This window comes from Leopardus geoffroyi, chromosome A1 (genome assembly GCF_018350155.1).
Source record: "Leopardus geoffroyi isolate Oge1 chromosome A1, O.geoffroyi_Oge1_pat1.0, whole genome shotgun sequence".
NCBI lineage: Eukaryota > Metazoa > Chordata > Mammalia > Carnivora > Felidae > Leopardus > Leopardus geoffroyi.
In genome coordinates this window covers 1,666,870-1,690,677 of record NC_059326.1, presented here as the reverse complement: position 1 = coordinate 1,690,677, position 23,808 = coordinate 1,666,870, and the positions used below count along the sequence as shown (strand labels likewise).

Genomic DNA, 23,808 nt, shown 5'->3' with positions numbered 1-23,808 from the left:
TGAATATTTCCTCCTAATCTTTGGGAAACTATTGTCTTTTTTTTCTCTATATCTGTTAAACCCCCACAAATCATTGCTATTGTTGTTTTAAATAGTCACTATTTGGTGCTTTTCATGCTTCTTTCTAGGATAATTTTCCATTAGCCTATAGAAATAAAGTGTTTCTTATATAGATCTAGTCTTACGGCAATTAATTTTCTCAGATTTTGTTTGAGAAGTCTTTAACCTCAACATTTGAAAGATATATTCACTGCAAGAGAATTCTAGGTTGGCAGAGTTTTTTCTTTCAGCACTTTATTTTTTAAAATTTTTATTTACTTATGTATGTGTGAGAGAGGGATACAGTGTGAGGAGGGGGGGGGCCAGAAAGAGAGGGAGAGAGAATCCCAAGCAGGCTCCAAGCTGTCAGTGGAGAGCCCAACGCAGGGCTTGAACTCACGAACCGCAAGATCATGACCTGAGCTGAAATCAAGAGTCAAAGGCTTAACTGAGCCACCCCGGCACCCCTTCTTTCAGCACCTTAAAGATGTCATTCTTATTGTCTTCTGATTCCATAATTTCTATGGAAAAGTCAGTCTGAAGTCGTATTGTTGTTCCTCTAAGATAGTGTGCCCTCTTTTTTTCTATTTGAAAGCATTTCTTTATCTTTGGTTTTAAGCATTGACTGTATCTCTAGGGTGCAGTTTTCTTTTTGAGTCTACTCTCATTGTGTTCACTGAGCTCCCTACACCTGTGAGTTGATGCCTTTCATCAATTTGAGAGAATTCTAGACGCTACCTCTTCAAATGTTTCTCCTCTATGTGCTTTCCTCTCTTTCTGAGATTCCTATTATGCTTATTTAAACTTCTGACCATGTTCAAAATATCTCTTATCATCTGCTTTATTCTTTCCATTCTTCACTTGTGCTTCAATGTTGATATTTTCTAATGACCTTTTCACGAATCCTGACTTCTGTTGTGTCCGTCATATTGTTAAATCCATCCAAATAAGATAATTTCAAATATTATATCTTTCAATTTTAGGGTATTCGTTTTTCCCTTGTTCCTAGATTCCAATATCCTGTTGAAATTCTCTATCTTTTCATTCACTTTGTCCATCTTTCCTCTGTTTTAATATACTAATCATAGTTATTTTACAGCCCATCTGATAGATCCATTATCTGGATTATCTAAGGGTCTGATTATATTTATGTTTTATGTTTGTTGGCCATTTTCTTGCTCTTTACTTTTTACTGTATGCCTAATGTTATATATAAGAACACAGAGGCTGCAAATGATACTGTTACCAGAGAAACTTCTTTCTTCAGCTAGTCAGAGATGATTTGGGACTAATGATGTCAGTCCAGTCAGGGATTGAGCTGGGGCTAGAGTCGGGTTGCAGTTTTTGTAAATCAGTCCACCCTTGGTTCCTGTCTGTCCTTCTGGGCTTTTGACTGAGAGCCTGGCAGATGTGTCTCCTCAGCTGTGAAAGAGAGCAAGAGAGTCAAGTCAGCCCCCACCGGAGGTTCTGAATTGAGATCACTAGCCTCCTGCCCCATAGCTTCACAGAACAGCAAATGTCTTAAGGGTGGACAAATTGTGTATTTGTGGAAAGCCCTTCCTTATTGCAGGATTTTGTCTCCTAAGGACCCTAAGATTGTGGGAGATTTAACTTTAAATCTTCTTAGGCTTTTATTTAAAAAATATTTTTTTAAATGTTTATTTAACTTTGAGAGAGTGACAGAGCAGGAGTCGGGGAGAAGCAGAGAGAGAGGGAGACCCAGAATCCGAAGCAGGCGCCAGGCTCTGAGCCCGATGCGGGGCTCGAACCCATGAACCGTGAGATCATGTCCTGAGCCAAAGTCGGCCGCTGACCAACTGAGCCACCCAGGGGCCCCTAAATCTTCTTAGGCTTTTATATTTTATTTTATTTTTATTTTTACTTTATTTTATTATTTTATTTTAATTTTATTATATTTTCCATATAAAAAAAATCAACTTCTTTCTTTAGTGAACTTTTTTACAGGGGTGGAATCATTATAGTATACATAACTTCTTAATTAAACATACACACATATTTGCTGATAATAAAACATTGACATTGTTTTAATTTACTTTTAAACTTATGGTGGAGTTCTAGCTTCCTATATTTGCATTTTATTTTGTGTTAATTATTTGTATTCTTTGTTCATTTATTTTTGTACTTTAATCTTTTTCGTATCCATTTTGTAAACTTTCATACAATTAAATATTTACCTGCATATATTACATATATCAAAATTGTATCTGGAACATTATATTTCTAAATCCATGATAAATGATCTGTTTATTCAGGATCCTTCACACCCTGTAAAGACAAATTCATATCCTAATGAGAGTTGCATTTAAATTCTTTCTAAAACTCAAGCAATAAATTCTCTTGTCTTGCTCAGATGTACAAGACCACAGCATATATATCCATTTCACATAATGATATGATGAAATCTTTGCTTCTATTCATTATGTTATAAATATTCTTTTTTTAATTTAATTTTTTATTTCTTAAAATTTACATCCAAACTAGTTAGCATATAGTGCAACAATGACTTCAGGAGTAGATTCCTTAGTGCCCCTTACCCATTATCCCCGCCCCCCTCCCACAACCCCTCCAGTAACCCTCAGTTTGTTCTCCATATTTATGAGTCTCTTCCGTTTTGTCTCCCTCCCTGTTTTTATTTTTGTTTCCCTTTCCTTATGTTCATCTGTTTTGTCTCTTAAAGTCCTCATATGGGTGAGTCTTATAAACTGCATTTAGCAACATCCTGAAGTCCTTTAAAAATATATATTTATTGTCTTTCTTCCCCACCAGAATTTAAGCTCTTTGAGGGCAGCGTCTTGTTCTGTCCTGTTCACTGCTGTATCCCTAGAGTCTTGTACATAGATGTTGAGTGTACTTGTTGAATGCCTCCCCATTACATCTTGGGAGCAGCAACTGCGATCTAATTTTGGTTTTCTTCTTCCCGCACCTCACAGTGGTGTGCACGTTGTAGACACAATGTTAAGACGGGTAGGTCCACCCCCTCTAGGGAATTTGAAAGATGAGCCACTTCCAACTGCCCCATCATTGCGATTCCCCTGGACATTGCTGATCAGCCAAACACGTTGCTAAAGAAAAGTGCAGGAAGTCCAGGCTTCCAACCCAAATCCCAAGTCAAGAAGGGGACTTGCTCAGTGCTATTGGTACATGCCACTGGCCTGAAGGTAGAAAGGAAATACAGAGCAGAGCAATAGGGTTATGGTTTGATTTTCTCTTACTATACTTTGAACTGCCTCCAAAACATAACTGTTTTCAACAGTATTATAAACCCCATGAGGCAAAACTTCCAAACACTTAACAGTTTCTTTCTTTCTTTTAAATGTTTATTTATTTATTTAGGGAGAGAGAATGTGAGCAGGGGAGGGGCAGAGAGAGGAGGAAGAGAATCCTAAGCAGGCTCTGCACTGAGCCCGATGGCGGGCTCGATCTCACGAATTGTGAGATCATTTCATGAGCCGAAATCAAGACACTTAACTGACTGAGCCACCCAGGAGCCCCAAGACTTAACAGTTTCTAAACTCCAAGTAATTTAGTTTAACTACAGATTCATCCACGATATGTCCTAACACTGTATATTATAGGCTGTGAACCATGGAATCAACGTAGGGTTTCCATTGCTAACACTGTTTTAATGAAATCACAGAAAGTATGAGCACACACTCCAGGACTCACAGTGACTTTTTATGAACACGCCCACATACTTACATGCACGTAGGCACTAGGCAGTGCTACAAACTGCATTTCTTAGTATGGTCAATGTTTTTAAGAGTAAGGAACTCACTAGCCTGAAGTATTAGTTTCACATATCTTTATTCCACATAAAACAAAACAAAACTTAGACCCATCTCATAGAACAGAATACACTTAAAGTTTTGACAGTGTACAAAATTAAAACTGGGGTATTTATTCCAAAGTTTCATATAAGTATTATCTTATAAGGCAATTTCTTTCCTTTAGTAAGTAACATTTTAAGTGTCTATTATTCTGGAAGCAAATCATCTCCTAACTCTTCATCAGCAAAATCATCCTCGTCAATTCTTTTTTTTGCTGCAGTTTTTGGCCTTTCTATTTGAGGGCCCAGTGGATCCACATAGGAGGCATCTAGGTTTCAAAATAAATGGTTATATTAGAATAATATAGAAAAACAAAACAGACGTGAAACCAGTTAGTCTCATAATCTACACTGAACTGAGTGAACAGAAACTCTCTCCCAGATCATCTAAAATTTTGTCTGTACACAAAACATTCTTTTTTTTTTTTCTTTAATTTTTTTTTTCAACGTTTATTTATTTTTGGGACAGAGAGAGACAGAGCATGAACGGGGGAGGGGCAGAGAGAGAGGGAGACACAGAATCGGAAACAGGCTCCAGGCTCTGAGCCATCAGCCCAGAGCCCGACGCGGGGCTCGAACTCACGGACCGCGAGATCGTGACCTGGCTGAAGTCGGACGCTTAACCGACTGCGCCACCCAGGCGCCCCTGTACACAAAACATTCTTAATGCCCAGTTACACATTTTGCCATCTCACCAAATCTTCTCCAGACCTGTTTTGCCTGTAGGAACTGGGTGGGGGACACCAGCACTTGCCTATTTCTTTGTTACTGCTACTTTCATAAGGTTCATTTGTCCCCGGCAAAGCTCTGAGTTTGGCACTTAGTCGTTCACCTTTACTACTGGCACTACAGTTCTGGCCACTATCTGAAAACACAAAGACAAAAATGCATTTAACACGTTGAGAAAATATAACACTACATTACGAATCTTAAAGTATACTTATTTGCCAAGAGACACGTTGTTTCATTCGGAGGCCACCTTCTGAGGGATATCATTCTGGTTTTCTGAAACTGAAAAGGAATCTCTTCTTGGGAATCTGTAACATAGATAAAACAGCACTCGAAAGTAGTCTTTGCGTTACAGGTTTCAATTTTATAGATTCACTGGTGAGAAGTTAGAGACCACGTTGACGAATATCCCTAGTAAAGAACAAAGAGCAGCTGGAGAAAAAACAAATAGGAAGTCGTAAGATCAGTATGAGCTGTATCATCAACCTCGTGATCAAGGCTGGTGAGTGGCCCTAAAATCACATCAAATGAAACACAGCAGAAGAGGCAGGAGAGGACAGAGGCCATGCAGTCACCTTCGTCAGGATTAGATTCGCCCTGTGGAGAATACATTTTGGCTCAGTACAAGGAAAAACTAAAAGGGCTGTAGCATCCGAACACGGACTGGCTGCCATGGGAAACCCTGCAATCCGTAGCACTGAAGACTTTCAGACCGGGCCCAACACTCACGGTAGTAGGAAACATTGGTAGTAATTCTTAACCTTAAACTTCTATCATATTTTTCAGAGAAACACTCCTCTAGCCCCATCGTTTTTATTTCCTTCCCTTAAAATTCCCACAATGTTATTTTTTCCTATTATGGGAGCTTCACAAAAGTGAAAAATGAGAGTAGTCTATCAACATCCACTGATCATTTCTTTCCTGACTATACTTTATATTTTAGTTTCTCGATAATGTCTCTGGGAATAAACTAAAACAAGATGGTCTTTAAGATCCCCACATTTTAATGGTGGCCAAATTTCTCTCTAAATTCTTATGGAAAACATAACCATTTCCCCCCATTGTTATTACTGGAAAATGAAATGCTTAGTTTTAGGCACTGAATGGTTCTATACATTGTTTTTTTTGTTTGTTTTTGTTTTTGTTTTGCTCCTAATTTTTTGTTACAGTTGAGCTCATCTTTTCCATCTGTAGGTGTAAATGGTTATCTTTCAAAGTGCTTGAGTGAGCTCAGGTCAAAAATTTGAAAACCATTGCTTTAGGCAATATTTCTTTTTTCACTTTTCATATAGATATAAGTCATATATATGACTAAAACAAAACTCTCACATTCCCTCAGACATCTGTAGGCCTTCTGAAATCCCAACACACTAAAGCATTCCAATCCTGTGGAAAGAGCAAACCTTAAAAAAATAAAAAATTAACTCCGTACAAAAACTTCAAATGTCCAACTTGAAAAGCCATGAATACTGATTTTTTTTGTTTTAAAGATTTTTATTTGTAAGTAATCTCTACACCCAACGTGGGGCTCCAAGCCATGATCCCAAGATTGAGAGTCATGTGCTCCTCTGAGCCAGCCAGGTGCCCCCAGCCCCCCCCCCCCCGCCCCGCCACCATGAATACAGTTTTTAAATGCTTCCTATTATAAACGCCAGAGAGGGTATCTATTGCGAATACCCTTATTTCATAATTTTCAATCAACTTCATGGAGTGACACTGCCACACATGGGGAGGAGCAAATGGATCGATAAGCATTTGTAAGTCTAGGTGGGGTTTTACGGCTAAATAATAAATCAGGTTATTATATTCATCTCAGTACTGCAACAAATAACATTTACTATTTCCTAGAGAAGAGTTAACAAAATAGCTTCCAAAAACAAGAATATGGAGATCAATTTATGTGAATTATCAATCAATTAACACTAAGACTTCCAAATGGTACTTTTTATTAGGGAAAATCTTAGAATCACAGAATTTAGAGTAATTAGGATCCTTCAAGCTTACCTATACCAGAAAAAAAAAAATAATACCCCCACGAAATGGACAATGTATATAGACACCTCTCAAAACAAAACAAAACAAAACAATACAACTGGTCAATAAACATAAAATTATTTAAGTTTACTTAACCTTAGAAACATATTAAGTGAGAAAAATAAAGTCGGATCACTACATACTGAGTGATACCATTTTTAGAAAGGTTAAAACAGGCAAAATTAAATCTAGTGTTTACATACCTGAAAACATTGTATGTGAAAAGCCAAGACACTAAACAAATATAAACCTGAATGTACATAAAACAGAAAAACCCCTCACAGTGGCTGCCTGTGGGGAAGGCGGGAGACGGCGTGGGAAGCAGCACACAGGTAGGCAGAGCAGTGATGTTCCGGTTCCAATGCTTTCTGGTGGCTTCAGTAAGTTTATTTTCATATGTGGGTAACTTAAGAGTGCTACGTTACTTCTTTTGGAGGTATCAAGTATTACATGATTTAAATCTTCACATATTCTAAATGTAAGATTCAACAACGCCTATTAAAATGGCCAAGATTTTAAAAAGATTAGACTAGCAAGGGAGACGAACACATTTCCTGAGACTAACGTAGTGGCATATGTATCAACACTTAACAGCTTCGTGGTCAGAGTGGGAAGCCTCCCACCCTTCTCCCTCACAAAGGTACCGATCTGAGAACATGCAATCCTAAAAGCCTTTGCGAGAACTCGGGAAACCACTCGGGACGTCACAGTACCCCGGGAAAGTCAACGCCAAGGACAACCGCACTGACACAGGTAGGCAAAGCCATTCCATGTCACCTGGGTCAGCCGCTTCCAAGCCGGCGTAGCTCACGACGACGGGGAGAAAAAGGCCCACGTGCAACGTCTCCCTTGGGAGGGGACAAAGAAGGGCGGACGACGCCTCCGGCTTGTTCGTCCCTCGGGGTGCTGCCCGGGACACTGGTTTCGGTCTCGCCCGACTCGGGGTGCGGACGAGGAACCCGCATGCCCTCCGGATGAGGCGGCAAGAGCTCAGCGGGTCGGTGCGCCGAGTACCCCCCCCCCCCCGCACCCAGAAGCTGCACAGCCTGCCGCGAGCAGGGAAAGCAGCCAGCTCGCAGCCTCGTCCTCAGCAAAGAGAGATGCGACGGGAACGTACGGCCAATGTTCGGCTGTGGGCAGGGCCGGGGAACCCCGAGGGCCCGGTCTCCCGAGCACCGAGCACCCACGGGGAACCGGCGCGCCCTGGAGGCTCGGGGGCTGCGGGGGACAAGAGGGCTCAGGCGCTCACTGGCCGCTGGAGATCTTGCCGCGTCCCACACGGACCCCAGGGGAAGCAAGAGATTCCGAATCCCGAGACCTAGCCGGGAAAGTACATGCAGAAGCCGAGAGAAGCCGCAAACCGTGAAAGCGTGGCGACCCTCGTAGTCTCGAGTGGGACTGGCTGCGGACGGTTTTCCCTGCACGAAGCCAGCCCCCCAGAGCAGAGAAAAGTGGCTACTTCTTCCAAGGAAGAAATCACAAAAAACATGAAAGCATGGCCCAATGAAAGAAAGAAAATGAATCTTCGGAAACTGACCCTGAGGAAATGACGATCCGTTGATTTGATTACCTGACCAAAAATTCAAAATAATTGTCTTCAATAAGGTCAATGTGCTACAAGAGAACACAGACAGACAATAAATGAAATCAAGAACGTGAAGCACAGAGAAAAGTAAACTACCAACTAAGACAGAAACGAAAAAAGGACCAAATAGAAATTCTGGAGCTGAAGGATACAATAACTGAATTGAAAAATTCACTACAAGGGTTCAAAAGCAGATGTGATCAAGCAGAATAAAGGATGTCTGAACTCAGAGACAGGTCATTTGAAGTTACTGTATCAGAAGAACAAAAAGAAAAAAATAAAGAAAAGTGAAGAAAGCCTAAGAGAATTATGGAACAAAATTCAGATCATGGGGCATAAACATATCAGTATACACATTACAGGAGTCCTAGAAGGAGAAGAGAGAAAGAATGGAACAGAGAGATTATTTGAAGAAATAAATGTATGAAAATTTTCCAAATATGAGAAAGGAAATGAATATCCAAATTCAAGAAGCTCAAAGAACTCCAAATAGGATGGACCTAGAAAAGACCACATTGAGACACACAATCAAACTGGCAATTCAAAGACAAAGAATCTTAAAACCAGCAAGAGAAAAGCTAATTCATCATAAACAAGGGACCAACCATACAATTATCAGATTTCTGAGCAGAAACATTATAGGCTAGAAAGGAGTGAGATGATACATTCAAAGTGCTGGAAGAAAAATCTGCCAACCAAGAATACTATATTTGGGAAAACTGTCCTTCAGAAAGGACAGAGAAGTAAAGACTCTTGTGGATGAACAAAGGCTGGGAGAGTTTATCACCACTAGTTCTGCCTTGCATGAATTGCTAAACAGAATCCTTCAAGTTGAAACAAAAGGACACTAGACTGGAACAGAAAATCATATGAAAACATAAAGCTCTCTGCAAAGGTAAATATACATAAGCACTGAATCCTGAAATACTGTCATGGTAGAACAGAAGTCATTTTTAATTCAGATATAGAATATAGAAGCATAAAAATAACCGCAACTATGTTAAAGAATACAAATTATAAAAAGACGCAATTTGTAACATTGATAACACAGTGACGGGGCAATGTAAAGGAGTAAAGTTTTTGTATGTGATTGAAGTTGTTATTAGTTTAAAATAGATTGTTATAACTATAGAATGTTTTAGGTCATTCCCACGGTAACCAAAAAGAAAATGCCTATAGGAGATGAACAGAGGAAAATGAGAAAGGAATCAAAGTATGCTACTATAGAACAAAACAAAACAAAACCCCCCAAGCCCCACAAAGACATAAAAAGGCAGGCAGCAAGAAAGATAAAGGACAAAATAACTATAAAGCACACAAAAAATTTAACATAATGATAATAGTTAAGTACTTCCCTATACGTAATTATTTTAAATGTGAATGGATTAAACTCCCCAATAAAAAGACACAGAGTGGCTGATGGGTAAAAAAAAAAAAAATCCAACTATATGCTATTTATAAGAGACAAACTTCACATATAATGACATACATAGGCTGAAAGTGAATAAATAAAAAAAGATATTCCATGTAAATGGGAACTGAAAGAAAACAGGAGCGTCCATACTTATTTCAAAAATAGACTTTAAGTCGAAAATGATCAAAAAGACACAGAAGGACATTATATAATGATCAAAGGGCCAATTCACCAGGAAGTTATAACAATTATATATGCACCTTAACAGCTGAGCAACCAATATATGAAGCAAACAATGACCGAACTGAAAGAAGAAAAGGCAGCAACACAATAATAGTAAGAGGTTTCGATGCCTCACTTTTTTTTTTAATGTTTATTTATTTAGAGAGAGAAAGAGAGCAAAGCAGCAGAGTGGCAGAGAGAGAGAGAGAGGGAGACAGAGAATCCCAAGCAGGCTCTGTGCCGTCAGTGTGGAGCCTGACTTGGGGCTCGATCTCATGAACCGGGAGGTCACGACCTGAGCCGAAATCAAGAGCCAGATGCGTAACTAGCCTAGCCCCCCAAATGCCCTGAATGCCTCACTCTCAGTAACAGCTCAACCAGCCACAGCATCCGACTCTCGAAGCTTTCACTCAGCAGAGATTCAGCTATGTTGCTGTACGTATCCTTCCCTTCAATTGCCGAGGAGTTGTACAGATACGTCATGGTTTATCCAGTCCCCTGTTGATGACTTACGTGTTGCTTCCAGTCTGGGGCTATTTGAAATAAAGCTGCTATGGATAATTTGCGTACAAGTCTTCGTGTGGGCACGTACTTTAGTTTCTCTCGAGTAAATTCCTAGAAGTAGAATGGCTAGATAGTATGGTTCAGCGTATGTCTAACTTAAAAAAAAAAAAAACTGTCAAACTACTTCCTACAATGGCTGTCCCATTTTACATTCCATCAGCAGTGAGTGAGAGTAACAATTATTCCACATCCTCACCATCACTTGCTATGGACAGTCTTTTTAATTTTAGTCATTCTACTGGGTATCTAGTTTTAATCTGCATTTCCCCAGTGATTAATGATTGACCATCTTTTCATGTGCTTATCTTTCATTTGTATACCCTTATTTAGAATGTTTTGATAACTTAGAGTTTATCTTAAACAATAAATATGGTGCATTCTTCCAAGAATGTTGAGGATACATGTTTACCCTTCCTATATCTCTGTGGATAACATAAATCTATACAAAATCTATAGCAGTACAGAGAATGAGTGTATGTTTGGGTGTTGTGGAGGTGATGGCGGGGGCATATCAACATTCATGTATTATGGAGATTAACCCCACCCCAGCTTTACTGAGATGTAACCGACATATAGCACTGTGTAAACTTATGGTATACAATGTGGCCATTTGCTACACGGATGTATCGCAATTTGGTTGCTACCACAGCACCAGTTAACACCTCCATCGTGTCACATACTATCTTTTTTTGTTTTGCCCTGAGAACATTTAAGATCTTAGCAGCTTTTAAGTATATAATACAATGTATTTTTTTTAATTTTTATAAACTTTCAAAATTTACTTTGAGAGAGAGAGAGGTTGAGAGAGAGTGTGCGCATGAGCAGGGGAGGGGTAGAGAGACGGAGAGAGAGAATTCCAAGCCAGCTCTGGACTGTCAGCACAAAGCCTGATGCGGGGCTTGAACTCACGAACCGCGAGATCATGACCTGAGCCAAAATCAAGAGTTGGACACTTAACCAACTGAGCCACCCAGGCGCCCCTATGATACAGTGTTGTTAACTGTAATCACAACTCTGTACATTAGATCCCCAGAACTTATTTATTTTCTAACTGGAAGTTTGTATCCAACATCTCCCTCGACCCCTGGTAACCACAGTGACCACGATTCTACTCTCTGTTCCTACAAGATTGGCTTTTATTCCACATACAAGTGATATCAAACAGTATTTGTCTTTTTCCGACTTACCTCACTTAGCATAATGCCTTCAGGTTTCATTCATGTTGTTGCAAATGGCAGGATTTCCTTATTTCTCATGGGTGGTCAATACTCTATTGTATAGACACTCCCCATCTTCTTTATCTTTTCATCTGCTGACAGACACTTAGTTTCTGCATCTTGGCTACTGTAAATAATGCTGCAGTGAATATGGGAGTGCAGATCTGCCTCTTTTTTTTAACATTTACTTATTTTGAGAGAGTGAGCAGGGGGAAAGGCAGTGAGAGAGGGAGACAGAATCCCATGCAGGCTCCGCACTGCCAGTGCGGAGCCCGACTAGGAGCTTGAAGCGAGATCGAGACTTGGATGCTTAACCAACTGAGCCACGCAGATGCCCCGATCACTACTTGATTTTATGACCCACTAATATCCCGTTTTCATTTCCTCTGGATACATACCCAGAAGTGAGATTGTTGGGATCATATGATCATTGTATTTTTAATAGATTATTTTTTTTATTATTTTTTCTTTTAAATATATATATTTTTATTAATTAATTAATTTTTAAAGTTTATTTATTTTGAGAGACAGAGGATGTGGAGGAGGGCAGAGAGAGGGAGAGAGAGAAACCCGATGCAGGGCTTGAACTCGCAAACCATGAGATCATGACCTGAGCCGATACCAAGAGTCAGATGCTTAATGGACTGAGCCACCTAGGTGCCCCTATTTTTAACATATTTTAAGTTTTATTTATTTATAGAGAGGGAGAACACAAGAGGGGGAGTGCAAAGAGAGAGAGAGAGGGGCGGGGGAGAATCCCAAGGGGGGTCTGCTCTGTCAGCAGAGAGCCCGACACAGGGCTCAAACTCACAAACTGTGAGATCATAACCTGAGCCAAGATCAAGAGTTGGATGCTTAACTGACTGCGCCACCAGGTGTCCCTATTTTTAAAATTTTCAAGAGTCTCCACATTATTTTCCATGGTGGCTGCACCAATTTACATTTCCATCAACAGTGCACAAGGGTTCCCTTTTTTTCTACATCCCTGCCAACACTTGTTACCTCTTGTCATTTTGATGACAGTCATTCTAACAGGTGTGAGGTGGTAACTCATTGTGATTCTGGTGATTAGCGACGTTGAACATTTTGTCATGTGTCTGTTAACCATCTGTATGCCTCCTTTGGAAGAATGTCTATTCAGTTGTTCTTCAGCCCATTTAAAAGTCTATGGGTTTTTTTTGTTACTGAGTTGTAGAAGTTCTTTATAAATTTTAGAATATTAAGCCTTCAGATATGTGGTCATCCATATACCTTCCTCAGTAAAGTGCCTGTTCAAATATTTTCCTGAGCCAAAAAACCCAAAAACCAAAAACCAAATTGGGTCGTTTTCTTACTATTAAGTTGTAAGAGCTTTTTTTTTATATTCTAGTCCCTTGTCAGATACGTGTTCTGCAAATATTTTCTATTTTGGCTTGCCTTTCACTTTTTTTTTTTTTTTTAAGTAAGATCCACACCCAGCATTGAGCCCAATGCAGAGATTGAACTCGCGACTCTGAGATCAAGACCTGAGCTGAGATCAAGAGTCAGATGCTTAACTAACTGCGCCACCCAGGCGTCCTGCCTTTTCACTTGTGTGTCTTTTGAGAAGCAAACGTTAATTTTGATGCCACCCAGGCGTCCTGCCTTTTCACTTGTGTGTCTTTTGAGAAGCAAACGTTAATTTTGATGCCACCCAGGCGTCCTGCCTTTTCACTTGTGTGTCTTTTGAGAAGCAAACGTTAATTTTGATGCCACCCAGGCGTCCTGCCTTTTCACTTGTGTGTCTTTTGAGAAGCAAACGTTAATTTTGATGAAGTTCAATTTATCCATTTAAAAAAATTTTATGGATCATGCTTTTAATGTCGTATCTTAAGAAATCTTTGGCTAATCCAAAGTCACAAAGATTTTCTCCTGTGTTTTCTTCTGCACGTTTATAGTTTTCAGTTTTATATTTAGGCTATGATCTATTTGAGTCAATTTTCCTATATGGTGTAATTTGTTGATCAACGTTAATTTTTTTACATGTGGATGTCCAATAAATCCAGCCCTGCTTGTAGAAAAGACTATCCTCTTTCCATAAAACTGTTTTTGCATTTTTGTTAAAGGTTAATTGATTATGTATGAGTCTATTTCCAGACACTATATTTTGTTCCACTGCTACGTATCTATCAAAAGGAAAATTTTTAATGTCCACATTTCTGGAGTCACATACATCTGTTTTACCTGCTTATTTGAATATTTCCCTTCTAGTTTGGAAGCTATACATCCCATTTCGATTATTTTTATATTTACTAAACATTTTAGGCATTTTAACACATATATTTAACAAATTTTAAAATTAATCAGTATCCTTACTCTCCTCCCAAACAAAGCCAAGGTCTTTGAATGCTTTATTCTATTACAACTTCTATCTCTGCCTTAAATGTTACTGTAGTCCAGGAATTTCGTTTTATCTTGATTTTTAAAAATTCTACAATATAGGGGTGCCTGGGTGGCTCAGTCAGTTAAGTGTCTGACTTCAGCTCGGGTCATGACCTCACAGTTTGTGGGTTGGAGTCACCCAATTATATATGTAGGTTAGATCTTTTCACTACATCCTTCATGTCCTTTAGTCTCTCCTATTTTCCATCACCGTGACCCTCTGTCCTGCATTCTGGGTAATTTTTCAGCTCTGTCTTCCAAGTCATGCATTCTCTCTTTATCTGATCTAATGAGCTATTCAGGGCCAACAAACTTTTTCTGTAAAGGGTCAAACAGCAAATGTTTGATGCTTTGCATGCCATATGGTTTCTATTGCAGCATGAAATCAGATTGAGCATGGCTGTGCTCCAGGAAAACTTTACTGCCAAAAACAGGTGGTGGCTCAAGCCAGATTTGATCTGCAGGCTGTAGTTTTCCAACCCTTGGTTTAAGCCATCTAACCTTTTTAATAGAGGAATTTCTAATTTCAATTATATTTTCATTTTTGGAAGTTGTATTTGGTTCTTTCCAATCTGCCTAGTAACTTCCATATTCTTTTATCACTTTGCCATACTTAAAACACACAAGCATTCCCCACTATTTTGAATCTGATTTCTGGGATTGTACAGTGAGAATTTGGACAGTGAGGAAACTGTGTTGAGTTTTAAATTTTAGTTTATTATTACTTTAAAATTTTTTTAATGTTTATTTTTGGGAGAGAAAGACAGAGTGTGAGTGGGGGAGAGGAAGAAAGAGAGGGAGACACAGAATCCACAGCAGGCTCCAGGCTCTGAGCTGTCAGCACAGAGCCCGACGCAGGGCTCGAACTAACAAACCGTGAGATCACGACCTGAGCCGAAGTCTGATGCTCAGCCAACTGAGCCACACAGGCTCCCCAAATCTTAAATTGTAGATAGCAAGTGTTTAAGTGTTTTAAGAGTTCAGATACCTGAGGATAACAACCACATTTAAAAATAATTATCTGAATCTATTCAGTTCTAGAGTTCAGATAACAAAAGATACCTATATTGTCACTTAAAAAAAAAATATATATATATATATATATTTTTTTTTAATTATTTATTTTGAGAGAGAGATGGGGGGTGGGCAAGGAGAGCAGGAATCCCAAGCAGCTCTATGCTGTCAGCGCAGAGCACGACACGGGGCCTGATTTCATGAACTGCAAGATCATCACCTGAGCCGAATGCCAAGAGTCAGATGCTTAACTAACCGAGCCACCCAGGCACCCCAGGATTTTATTTTTAAGCAATCTTTACACCCAATGTGGGGCTTGAACTCACAACCCTGAGATCAAGAGTCACATGCTCCACCGACTGAGTCAGCCAGGTGCCCCTTAAAACATATTTGTATCTGATAATTAAAATATCTGTAGTCTCTGGGGTGCTGTCAGCACAGAGCCTGCTTGGGATTCTCTCTCTCCCTCTCCAAACAAATTAACATTGAAAAAATATCTTTAGTCTTTGAAAATTGGATTCTACAGTTTCTTTTGTTGAGCATTCATAGTGCTTTATCTTCATGTATCCAGACTTTTTTCAATTGTATTTATTTTTGAGAGAGAGTGCATGAGTGGGGGAGGTGCAGAGAGATAGGGGGACACAGGATCTGAAGTGGGCTCCACACTGACAGCAAGAGCCCAATGTGGGACTTGAACTCATGAACCATGAGATCATGACCTGAGCCAAAATCAGACAGTCAACTGACTGAACCACCATGAGCCCCAAGACTTTTATTGTATTTAATTTTTAAAACTTATTTTTGAGGGGGAGAGGGGCAGCGAGGGAGAAGGATCTGAGCGGGCTCTGTGCCGACAGCACACAGCACGATGCAGTGCTGGAACTCACGAACCATGAGGTCGTGAGCTGAGCCAAAGTCAGAGGTGCAACTGACTGAGCCACCCAGGTACCCCCCCACCCCCGGCCTTTGTTTTTCGTCGTGTGTTCCTGTTCTTTGTAACTTCATCTGAAGGCCTTGTTTGAGGCTTGTCTGCAGCATACTCCTTCGGAGTGGGTCTAAGCCTGTGTCTCCTAGGCACCTGGGAGCAGCACCAACAGTCCCACTTTAAGCCCAGCTTTCAGCTTGGGGTTCCGCAGGTCACACACGGGTGATACATACTCTGTCTGTCTCCCAAACTCTGTGATTGAGGGCTTAAGGTTAGGCATTTTCCAGGGAGCTTTTCCTGTTTTTTGCATTCCAGGAGTGCCAAGGTGGAAACCGTCCTCTGCGGGGCGGATTCTTTTCTAGTTGACCCACTGCCACTATTTCCTATTAGGAGTCCTGGCTTTATGAAGGGATTCTTTGATCTGACTCCTGACGTTTTGGGGGCCCCTGGCTGTTCTCTCTTGTTCCCCATGAATGGCCTCTAGACCCAGGATCTAGGCCCCTAGGGAGTAGCCAGGACAAAGGCCACTTGCATTTACTCCTTTGGGTTTAAATTTTCTATTCATTGGAATCTCCGAAGAATTTCCCTTAAAAATGTTTTTTTTACTTATTTTAAGAGAGAGAGAGAGAGAATGAGAGGGGGAGGGGGCAGATGGAGAAGGAGGGAGAGAATCCCGAGCAGACTCACCCTGTCAGCACAGAGCCTGACGGGGCACTTGATCTCAGGAACCACGAGACCACGACCTGTGCCAAAACCAAGAGCATCCAGCTGGATGCTTAACCGACTGAGGCATCCAGGCGCCCTAAGAGTGTCCCTTTTTCTTGCCAACTCAGCCACGCATTTACAAGTTTTTTTTTCATTTTCTTATTTCCTTCCTCTTCCTCCCCCCCCCCCCCCCAATATTCAATTCACCACTTTTAGGAGTGCTGTTCCTGGAGGAGTTTCCTTGAATATTCAGTCCATCTTACTGTCAGAAATAGAAGTAATAATTTCAGTAAGCAGGAGCACACATATGAATGACTAAAAAACTTAAGTCTGGCCTCTTTATTTTTCATATGAGAAAACACGCTTAAAGAGGTAAAGTCACTTGTTCGAGAGTCCCCAGTTAGTGGCAAGGCCATCAGCAAAACCCAGGTGGCCTGACTGCCGGCCTGGTCCTTGCCCATTCTATGAGTATGCCTCTTTGGCAAAGAATCCATGTAAAGTGTGGCACTTTGCATACAGCTGCGAGTTTACACAAGTAAGTACGGCTGTATTCATATGTGCATTCCTGCCATATGCTGTCCCAAGCTTAGCAGCTGGGCAGATTCGACAGAATATGGCGGTCTTAATAATGATAAATATCCAGACAAAGTAAACTCAAAATCTCTTTTCATAGCCCTATGTTTCAGACCCTTCTCATATGCCCAGAATAGCCTTGTCTTATAATAATCTTGTCTTATAAAGCAAGCCTGCAATCTTGAGACTTGGGGAAAATCCCATGATACTTCTGCTAGAAGGGAGACTACATCCTGCCTTGACCAATGTTCCTACAAGGCCAACTCATACTAAGAAGGTGAACTGTTTGTAACATTTTAGAAAAGTTAAGGTTTTAAAATATAAGAGTTTCTTTTCTGTTCCGGGAGAACAGTGAGTTTTATAACATAGGCTCTATTCATGGAACAAATTAAGTAAAGTTAAGAGGCTGACTACATCAACTTTCACCATACATTCTCTTCAAATAAAAATGAATTCACTTTCCAAGGGAAGACAGTCGTTACTTATTTAGAAAGAATATGGTTAAGAGTATGAAAATTATTTATAATTGTAGATAAAATGAAGGCAGAAGAAAGTAACTACAGAGAGAAGATGAAAAACAATATACGTCGTTTTTGTTAATTCTTTAAACAGAACCAGATTATGGCAAAGATTTTACAAAACGGAGTCTGTAGCACATTTACAGGAGTAATGTGAAAATAAGACAAGTATATAGATTTCTTTACCTTTCGTGCCACCAACAAGATTTTAAAAATCTGATGGGACTTAATTGTGTTGTACTCAGTGCCTGGAGTTGCTCCACGTGCGGCAGAGGCAAAGGGACAGGGCCACCCCCGCAGGTCCTTTATCATCTGCGGTGACTCTTACCTCAAACAGTTACTACACATAATTTCCATGATGCCACACCTTTAGCGCATTTGAAAAACCCAATAAAATATCTGATTTTCTCGTTTTTTTCCTATCTTATTGATTTCAGTACGCTTTTAACACTTTTGTATGAATTATAAAAAAGTAAAGAGAAACCACACTGTATAATTACTGTTGTTCACTACACTCTAGTTGCAAATAAGATTCTTTTTCAAAAGTTGTATCATCTCCAGAAGCCGTTATATTAAATATTAAATGTTCAAAGGCTTCGGGACTTCTGATGGCAACATAACTCCCTTAAAGCTTGGGTAAGGAAGCACGATGTCAGATGTCCCCATAGTGGAGACAATTGCCAGTAACAATTGCCACAGAGTGATACAACTGTAGAGAGCAGAATTAAACCTGGAATTATTTCCAGTTGAACATTTAGCTCATTCTCGTGTTTTCTGTCACCGATAATGTGATCAATATATGTGTGTATGTAGCTCTTTGTCTGAATCTAGGATATGGACATTTTAAAGGTCTTTAATGAAGATTACTGAACATTCCCAACAAGGCATACCACTTAGAGCTCCCACCAGAAGTACTTAACTTATAAAAGAATACCCATCTCATCTCATCCTCGGTATCCTAAAGAATTATCCTTTTAAAAAAATCATTGATAATTTTATAGCTTAATTTACATTTCTTGAGTTCTTGGCAATGCTACATTTTGCTTCATATTTACTACTGTACAGGAGACAACAGCTGTCCACCTTCCTGCATCCCATATGCTCTTTAAATCATTGGAATCTGATTTTGGCCTCCAGCAGCGTACTGAGACCACGTTCCTCAGGGTTACCCACACTATCTTAATGGGAAATTCTTATGGCCTTTTTAGTTTTCCAGGTCCAATTAACCGATACATTTCCGATAATTCTCCAACATCCAACTCCCTCCCTTAAGCTGGGGAGACTATCAACTGTCCCCTATCAGTTTCTTGTTTTTTGAAAGTGCTACCCCTTTCCCTCCGAACATGTTACAAACACAGTGTTCCTTACTCTTTTCTATTTAAAAAAAAAATGTTTTTAAATGTTTATTCTTGAGAGAGAGAGAGAGAGTGAGCGAGCATGAGCGGGGGAGGGGCAGAGAGAGGAGACACAGAATCTGAAGCAGGCTCCAGGCTCCGACCTGTCAGCACAGAGCCTGACGCGGGGCTCGAACTCCCGAACCGTGAGATCATGATCTGAGCCGAAGTTGGACACTTAGCCGACTGAGCAACCCAGGTGCCCCCCTTACTCTTTTCAATCTCTTCTTCTTCTTCTTTTTTTTAAAATATAATTTATTGTCAAATTGACTAACATACAGTGTGTAAAGTGTGTTCTTGGTTTTTGGGGTAGATTCCCACGGTTCGTCGCTTACATACTACACCCAGTGCTCATCCCAACAAGTGCCCTCCTCAATGCCTCTCCCCCACCCTCCCATCAACTCTCAGATTGTTCTCTGTTTTTCACTCTTCTTAAATTATTCTCTTGGAGCTCCTGGGTGACTCAGTTGGTTAAGCGTCCGACTTCAGCTCAGGTCATGATCTCGTGGTTCATGAGTTCGAGCCCCGCATTGGGCTCTGTGCTGACAGCTTGGAGCCTGGAGCCTGCTTTGGATTCTGTGTCTCCTCTCTCTGTCCCTCCCCTGCTCATGCTCTGTCACACACTCTCTCTCAAGAATAAATAAACAAAAAAATTTTTTTTAAATGATTCTCTTTTGGTGAGCTGTAAACTATCCATTTTACTGGATTTCACTATCCATTAGACATTAAAATTTTTTTTTTGGTCTCTCTCTCTCTCTCTCTCCTCCCTCTCCAAGATAATACTCACTTTAGCACCTACAAAGATGCAATCACTATGGAAGATCTTCTCTTATTCCTTAAGCATAAAGAAAGTTTTGTTTATATCTAGAAGTATGGAAGAACATCAGACAGCACTTTTGAGACCTTCAGCATGAATCTATTGTCCAATTTACTTCTAGGTATTTTGTAGTCAGACTTGCAAGCGATCTATACTCTTGTTACAAAAAAGCTGATATTCCTTTGCCTCCGCCCCTTTTGAAAGTTAAGGGGCAGCGTAGCATAGCTATGGATCCAAAGTACCTTCCCAAGCCCTACCATCTAAAAGAGAATAGCATCATCAGCTGAAATGCTTTAATCCCGCATAATTTTACAAGACCCACTGCTTGGACCTAATTTTACTGTGAAAACTTTCCCTCATTTTCATATTGTTACAGCTGTGGTTCTCAGTTTAACTTCACCCCTTAGTCTCTACTCCTATTGAGCTAATTGTATTATTATCCAACAGAACAGCTAACAGGGATGTATCAAAATTGGAAAAGGTGATTGTGGTAGCTACTGTAATAGGTAACACTCAGTTGAAGGAGGTTGTGGAGGCAATCAGTGAAGACGTAAGCAAAGTAGAGAAACGGTTTATTACATTTTTAAAATTCTATTTTGTATATTTTAAATGCTTAGTACCTGGTATATGAAAAACATATGGAAGAAACAAGCTGAAAGGGAGTTGGTATTTACTGAATACCTGCTATGGTCAGGAACTTGATACATGCTTATTTGTTGATAGAAATACAAGAAAGTGTGCACATATAAAATGTGTATATATATTTTACAGATATATGTAATATACATTTGTTTTATATATTTTATCAGATTTGAATACATATATTACATATATCAGTAAAATGTTTAGATTGGATTTCCTGTGCTTTTTGTAATTTGCCTCTGATGGAAATCCCAAAAGAAGAGTCTCATGATTTTTTTTTTTAATGAATGTTTTGGTTAACAGCATTATTGGAATAAATACTCAGTTTTCCAAACTGGTAACTTCAAAAACCAACACTCAGTTGTATATACAATTTCTAGTATTTTTGTTAAAAAAAAAAAACCAAAAAACACGTTTCTATAAACTCTACGGTAAGACAGAAGTACACTTGACATTTATCTTCACGCATGGATAAGTGTGATCTTGTGGTGGTAGGGAAAACACTGAAAGTAACAAACTCCAAGATCACATGTTGAGTAGAGGTGAGGAGTGGCCCCTCACTATACACAGATGTGGACAACAGAACTTCAGACACTGCCCACAGTCTCCCTGGTCAAACAGGAATCGCCCTTATCAAGTGCCTTCTGTGTCAGGCACTGTCTTAAGTGCTTTCTTCCTTTCTTTTCTTTCTTTTTTTTTTTAAGTTTATTTATTTTGAGAGAGAGAGAAACAGCGTGAGTCGGGGAGGAGCAGAAAGAGAGGAAGACAGAATGCCAAGCAGGCTCTGCACCGTCAGCATGGAACCTGACGTGGGCCTCCAACCCATGAAACCGTGAGATCATGACCTGAGCCGAAACCAAGAGTCAGATGCTCAACCGACTGAGCCACCCAGCTGTCCCTGTCTTAAGTGCTTTCTATGTATTAATGCATCTCTCCCTCTCGGTAACCCTATTAGGTAGGTCCTATTTCCGGTCCCATTTTACTGTGACAAAAAGATCAAGTAATGTGCTCAAGATAACGTAAGATGCAGTGACTTGGAAAAAAGGGTCCACAGACACTGAGGAATTAATTACAATGACCTCAAATGCAGGACAATACGCTAAGGGCCAGAGCAAAGTAGCATGTTATGTTGAAGACACAAAACCTCATACGCTCTCTTACCATGCGCCACATATTTGGAGGCGGCTGGGACAGCTAAGGCAGCTTCAAGAGGAAACGTTCAGTGGCACAGAATCGTACTGCACAAGCTGTATGCTTGGGTTAGATAGCTAAAACCAGTACTTTGATCAAGAAGACAACCCCCGGGTCTCCACCTGTCACCCCCAGGAATATTCATGGAGAGTCTGGTCTGGAGCAAGAAAGCAAGATTTAGCACAACCACAGTGTGGGTGCCAAACCTGGCCCATCCCTGTTCTTGAACATCTAGTGAGCTAAGAGCAGTTTGTACGTTTTTAAATGGCTGGGAAAAACATTTTGTGACCCACGAAATTTATATGACATTCACATTTCAGCGTCCAAAGCTGAAGCTTCAGAGAGGCCAGCCGCACTCGGTCACTTCCCTGTCGTCTCTGCGTGCCTGCCTTTGCAACACAGCAAGTGTCAGGTACAGCCCTGGAGCCCCAGCTCTCTACCGCCAGGCTCTCCACAGAAAGAGTGTGCCGACCCCCTGGCTCAGAGAATCCCTGTACCAGGAAACAGGCGGTCCATTAGCAGGGGACACCAGCAAGGCAGACTGACACAAAGGGACCTCTTCACAATCTGTGACCCAGAGAACGCTTCGGTGCTGTAGTGAGCGCTATCGACCCTCTGGCAACATTCACTGCTACCGAAGCTCGTTTTGTTTACATATCAGCTTCCAAATGCTTACATTCTGGGGAATCCGGCAAAATTGCTCCTTGGCTTTCTGGGGTAAGTGGGGGGGCGGGGGGGGGGGGGGACTGGACCAGACAGGAGTGACTGTCTTGAGAAATAAGAGCCCTCAGTGCCTCTGGCTTCTCTGGGCTTTTTTGCCCCGGGCATACTCGCTGTCTTTCTTCCTAGACATCAGCTACATTTTGCTGATTGGATTCTTTGAACTCAGGTGTATTCACATGTGCTTTTCCTGCCTCACCTCCTTAGGCCGTAATCTTTCGTTTGTCCGGAGGCGGTGGGCACTAAGCATGAGCTCTTCCCTCTGCCTGTGACACCACTGAGGCTCGCAAAACCGTGAGAAGGTATTCTGGTCAAAAACGTACTCGTCTTTGGACTATAATCTTAAAACTTCAGTTTTTAAAACTAGAACATGGTTACAGTGTACTTTATAAAAGATAGGTTCCTCAAAAAGTTGACGTTAAAGGAAATTTCTGTTCACTAAGTCATATTATCCTACTTGTTTTCATTATAAAATTATTTTTTGTGTAAAATTAAGAGATACATTTTCACAGGAAAAGTTCACACCCAAGACATGATAAAAATTAAATGAAAAAATGCAGCAAACTATTATCACCCAGAGTAAATAAAAATGATTTTAAAATGAAACCTTAATGACAAACACAGTACTCAAGTCACAAGATGCAACCATCATGCTGAAATGGACGATGCCTTACAAGAAGGCACTCTTGTTTCCCGAGGACAGATACACATGAGAAGCAGATGCGTTCTGCGGATTTCCTGGCCTTTTAATGCAAGCCAGCTCACTAGGCAGGCATAGGATTCCTCCTCCCATCTGGGTTATCCAGCAGAGCATACAGAGGCTGACCTTGGCGACTTGGAACGGGTCGAATACAGCTCTCTTTGTGTGAGTTGACTGTCAGCGTGCCTTTTTTTCTGAATTGTTTGATGTTTTGGCACTGAACAGCTAAAACCTTAACCCAAAATTTGGCACTTAAAAGAGTAATGCATTTCTACTTCAACCAGTTAAAACAAGTTCATTTCATCTTAAGTTAATTCTACAAAAACAAACTAAAGTACTGAAAATCCTGGAATGGATATTCAATATTCTAAACCAGACACTATTGCTTTTCGATGCAGTTCGTAATCAAGTAATAATAATAATAGCTCCTCAGCACTGAGTATTTGCACTGAGCCCCTTCCGTGGGCGTGCATGTAATTTTAAGTTAGTTTCAAGCTCAAACCACCTCCCAGGGTAGTACACTCAGGAGTGACAGAGCGAGGGCACGAGGCCAGAGGC

At 40.4% G+C, this 23,808-nt stretch overlaps 1 protein-coding gene across 8 annotated transcripts in view; it reads right to left on the bottom strand.

Moving 5' to 3' along the window:
• Positions 1-3,847: 3,847 nt before the first annotated feature.
• IFT88 (intraflagellar transport 88) overlaps positions 3,848-23,808 on the bottom strand; it is a 133,356-nt gene continuing 113,395 nt past the window's right edge. For all 8 annotated transcript variants that reach the window (XM_045444086.1, XM_045444095.1, XM_045444103.1 and 5 more), the window contains 2 exons: positions 4,641-4,751; positions 3,848-4,155 (listed from right to left, as the gene is read on the bottom strand). In XM_045444086.1, coding sequence (XP_045300042.1) covers positions 4,034-4,155; positions 4,641-4,751 — 233 coding nt within the window. In that variant the 3' untranslated portion in view covers positions 3,848-4,033. The remainder of the gene's footprint in view (positions 4,156-4,640; positions 4,752-23,808) is intronic.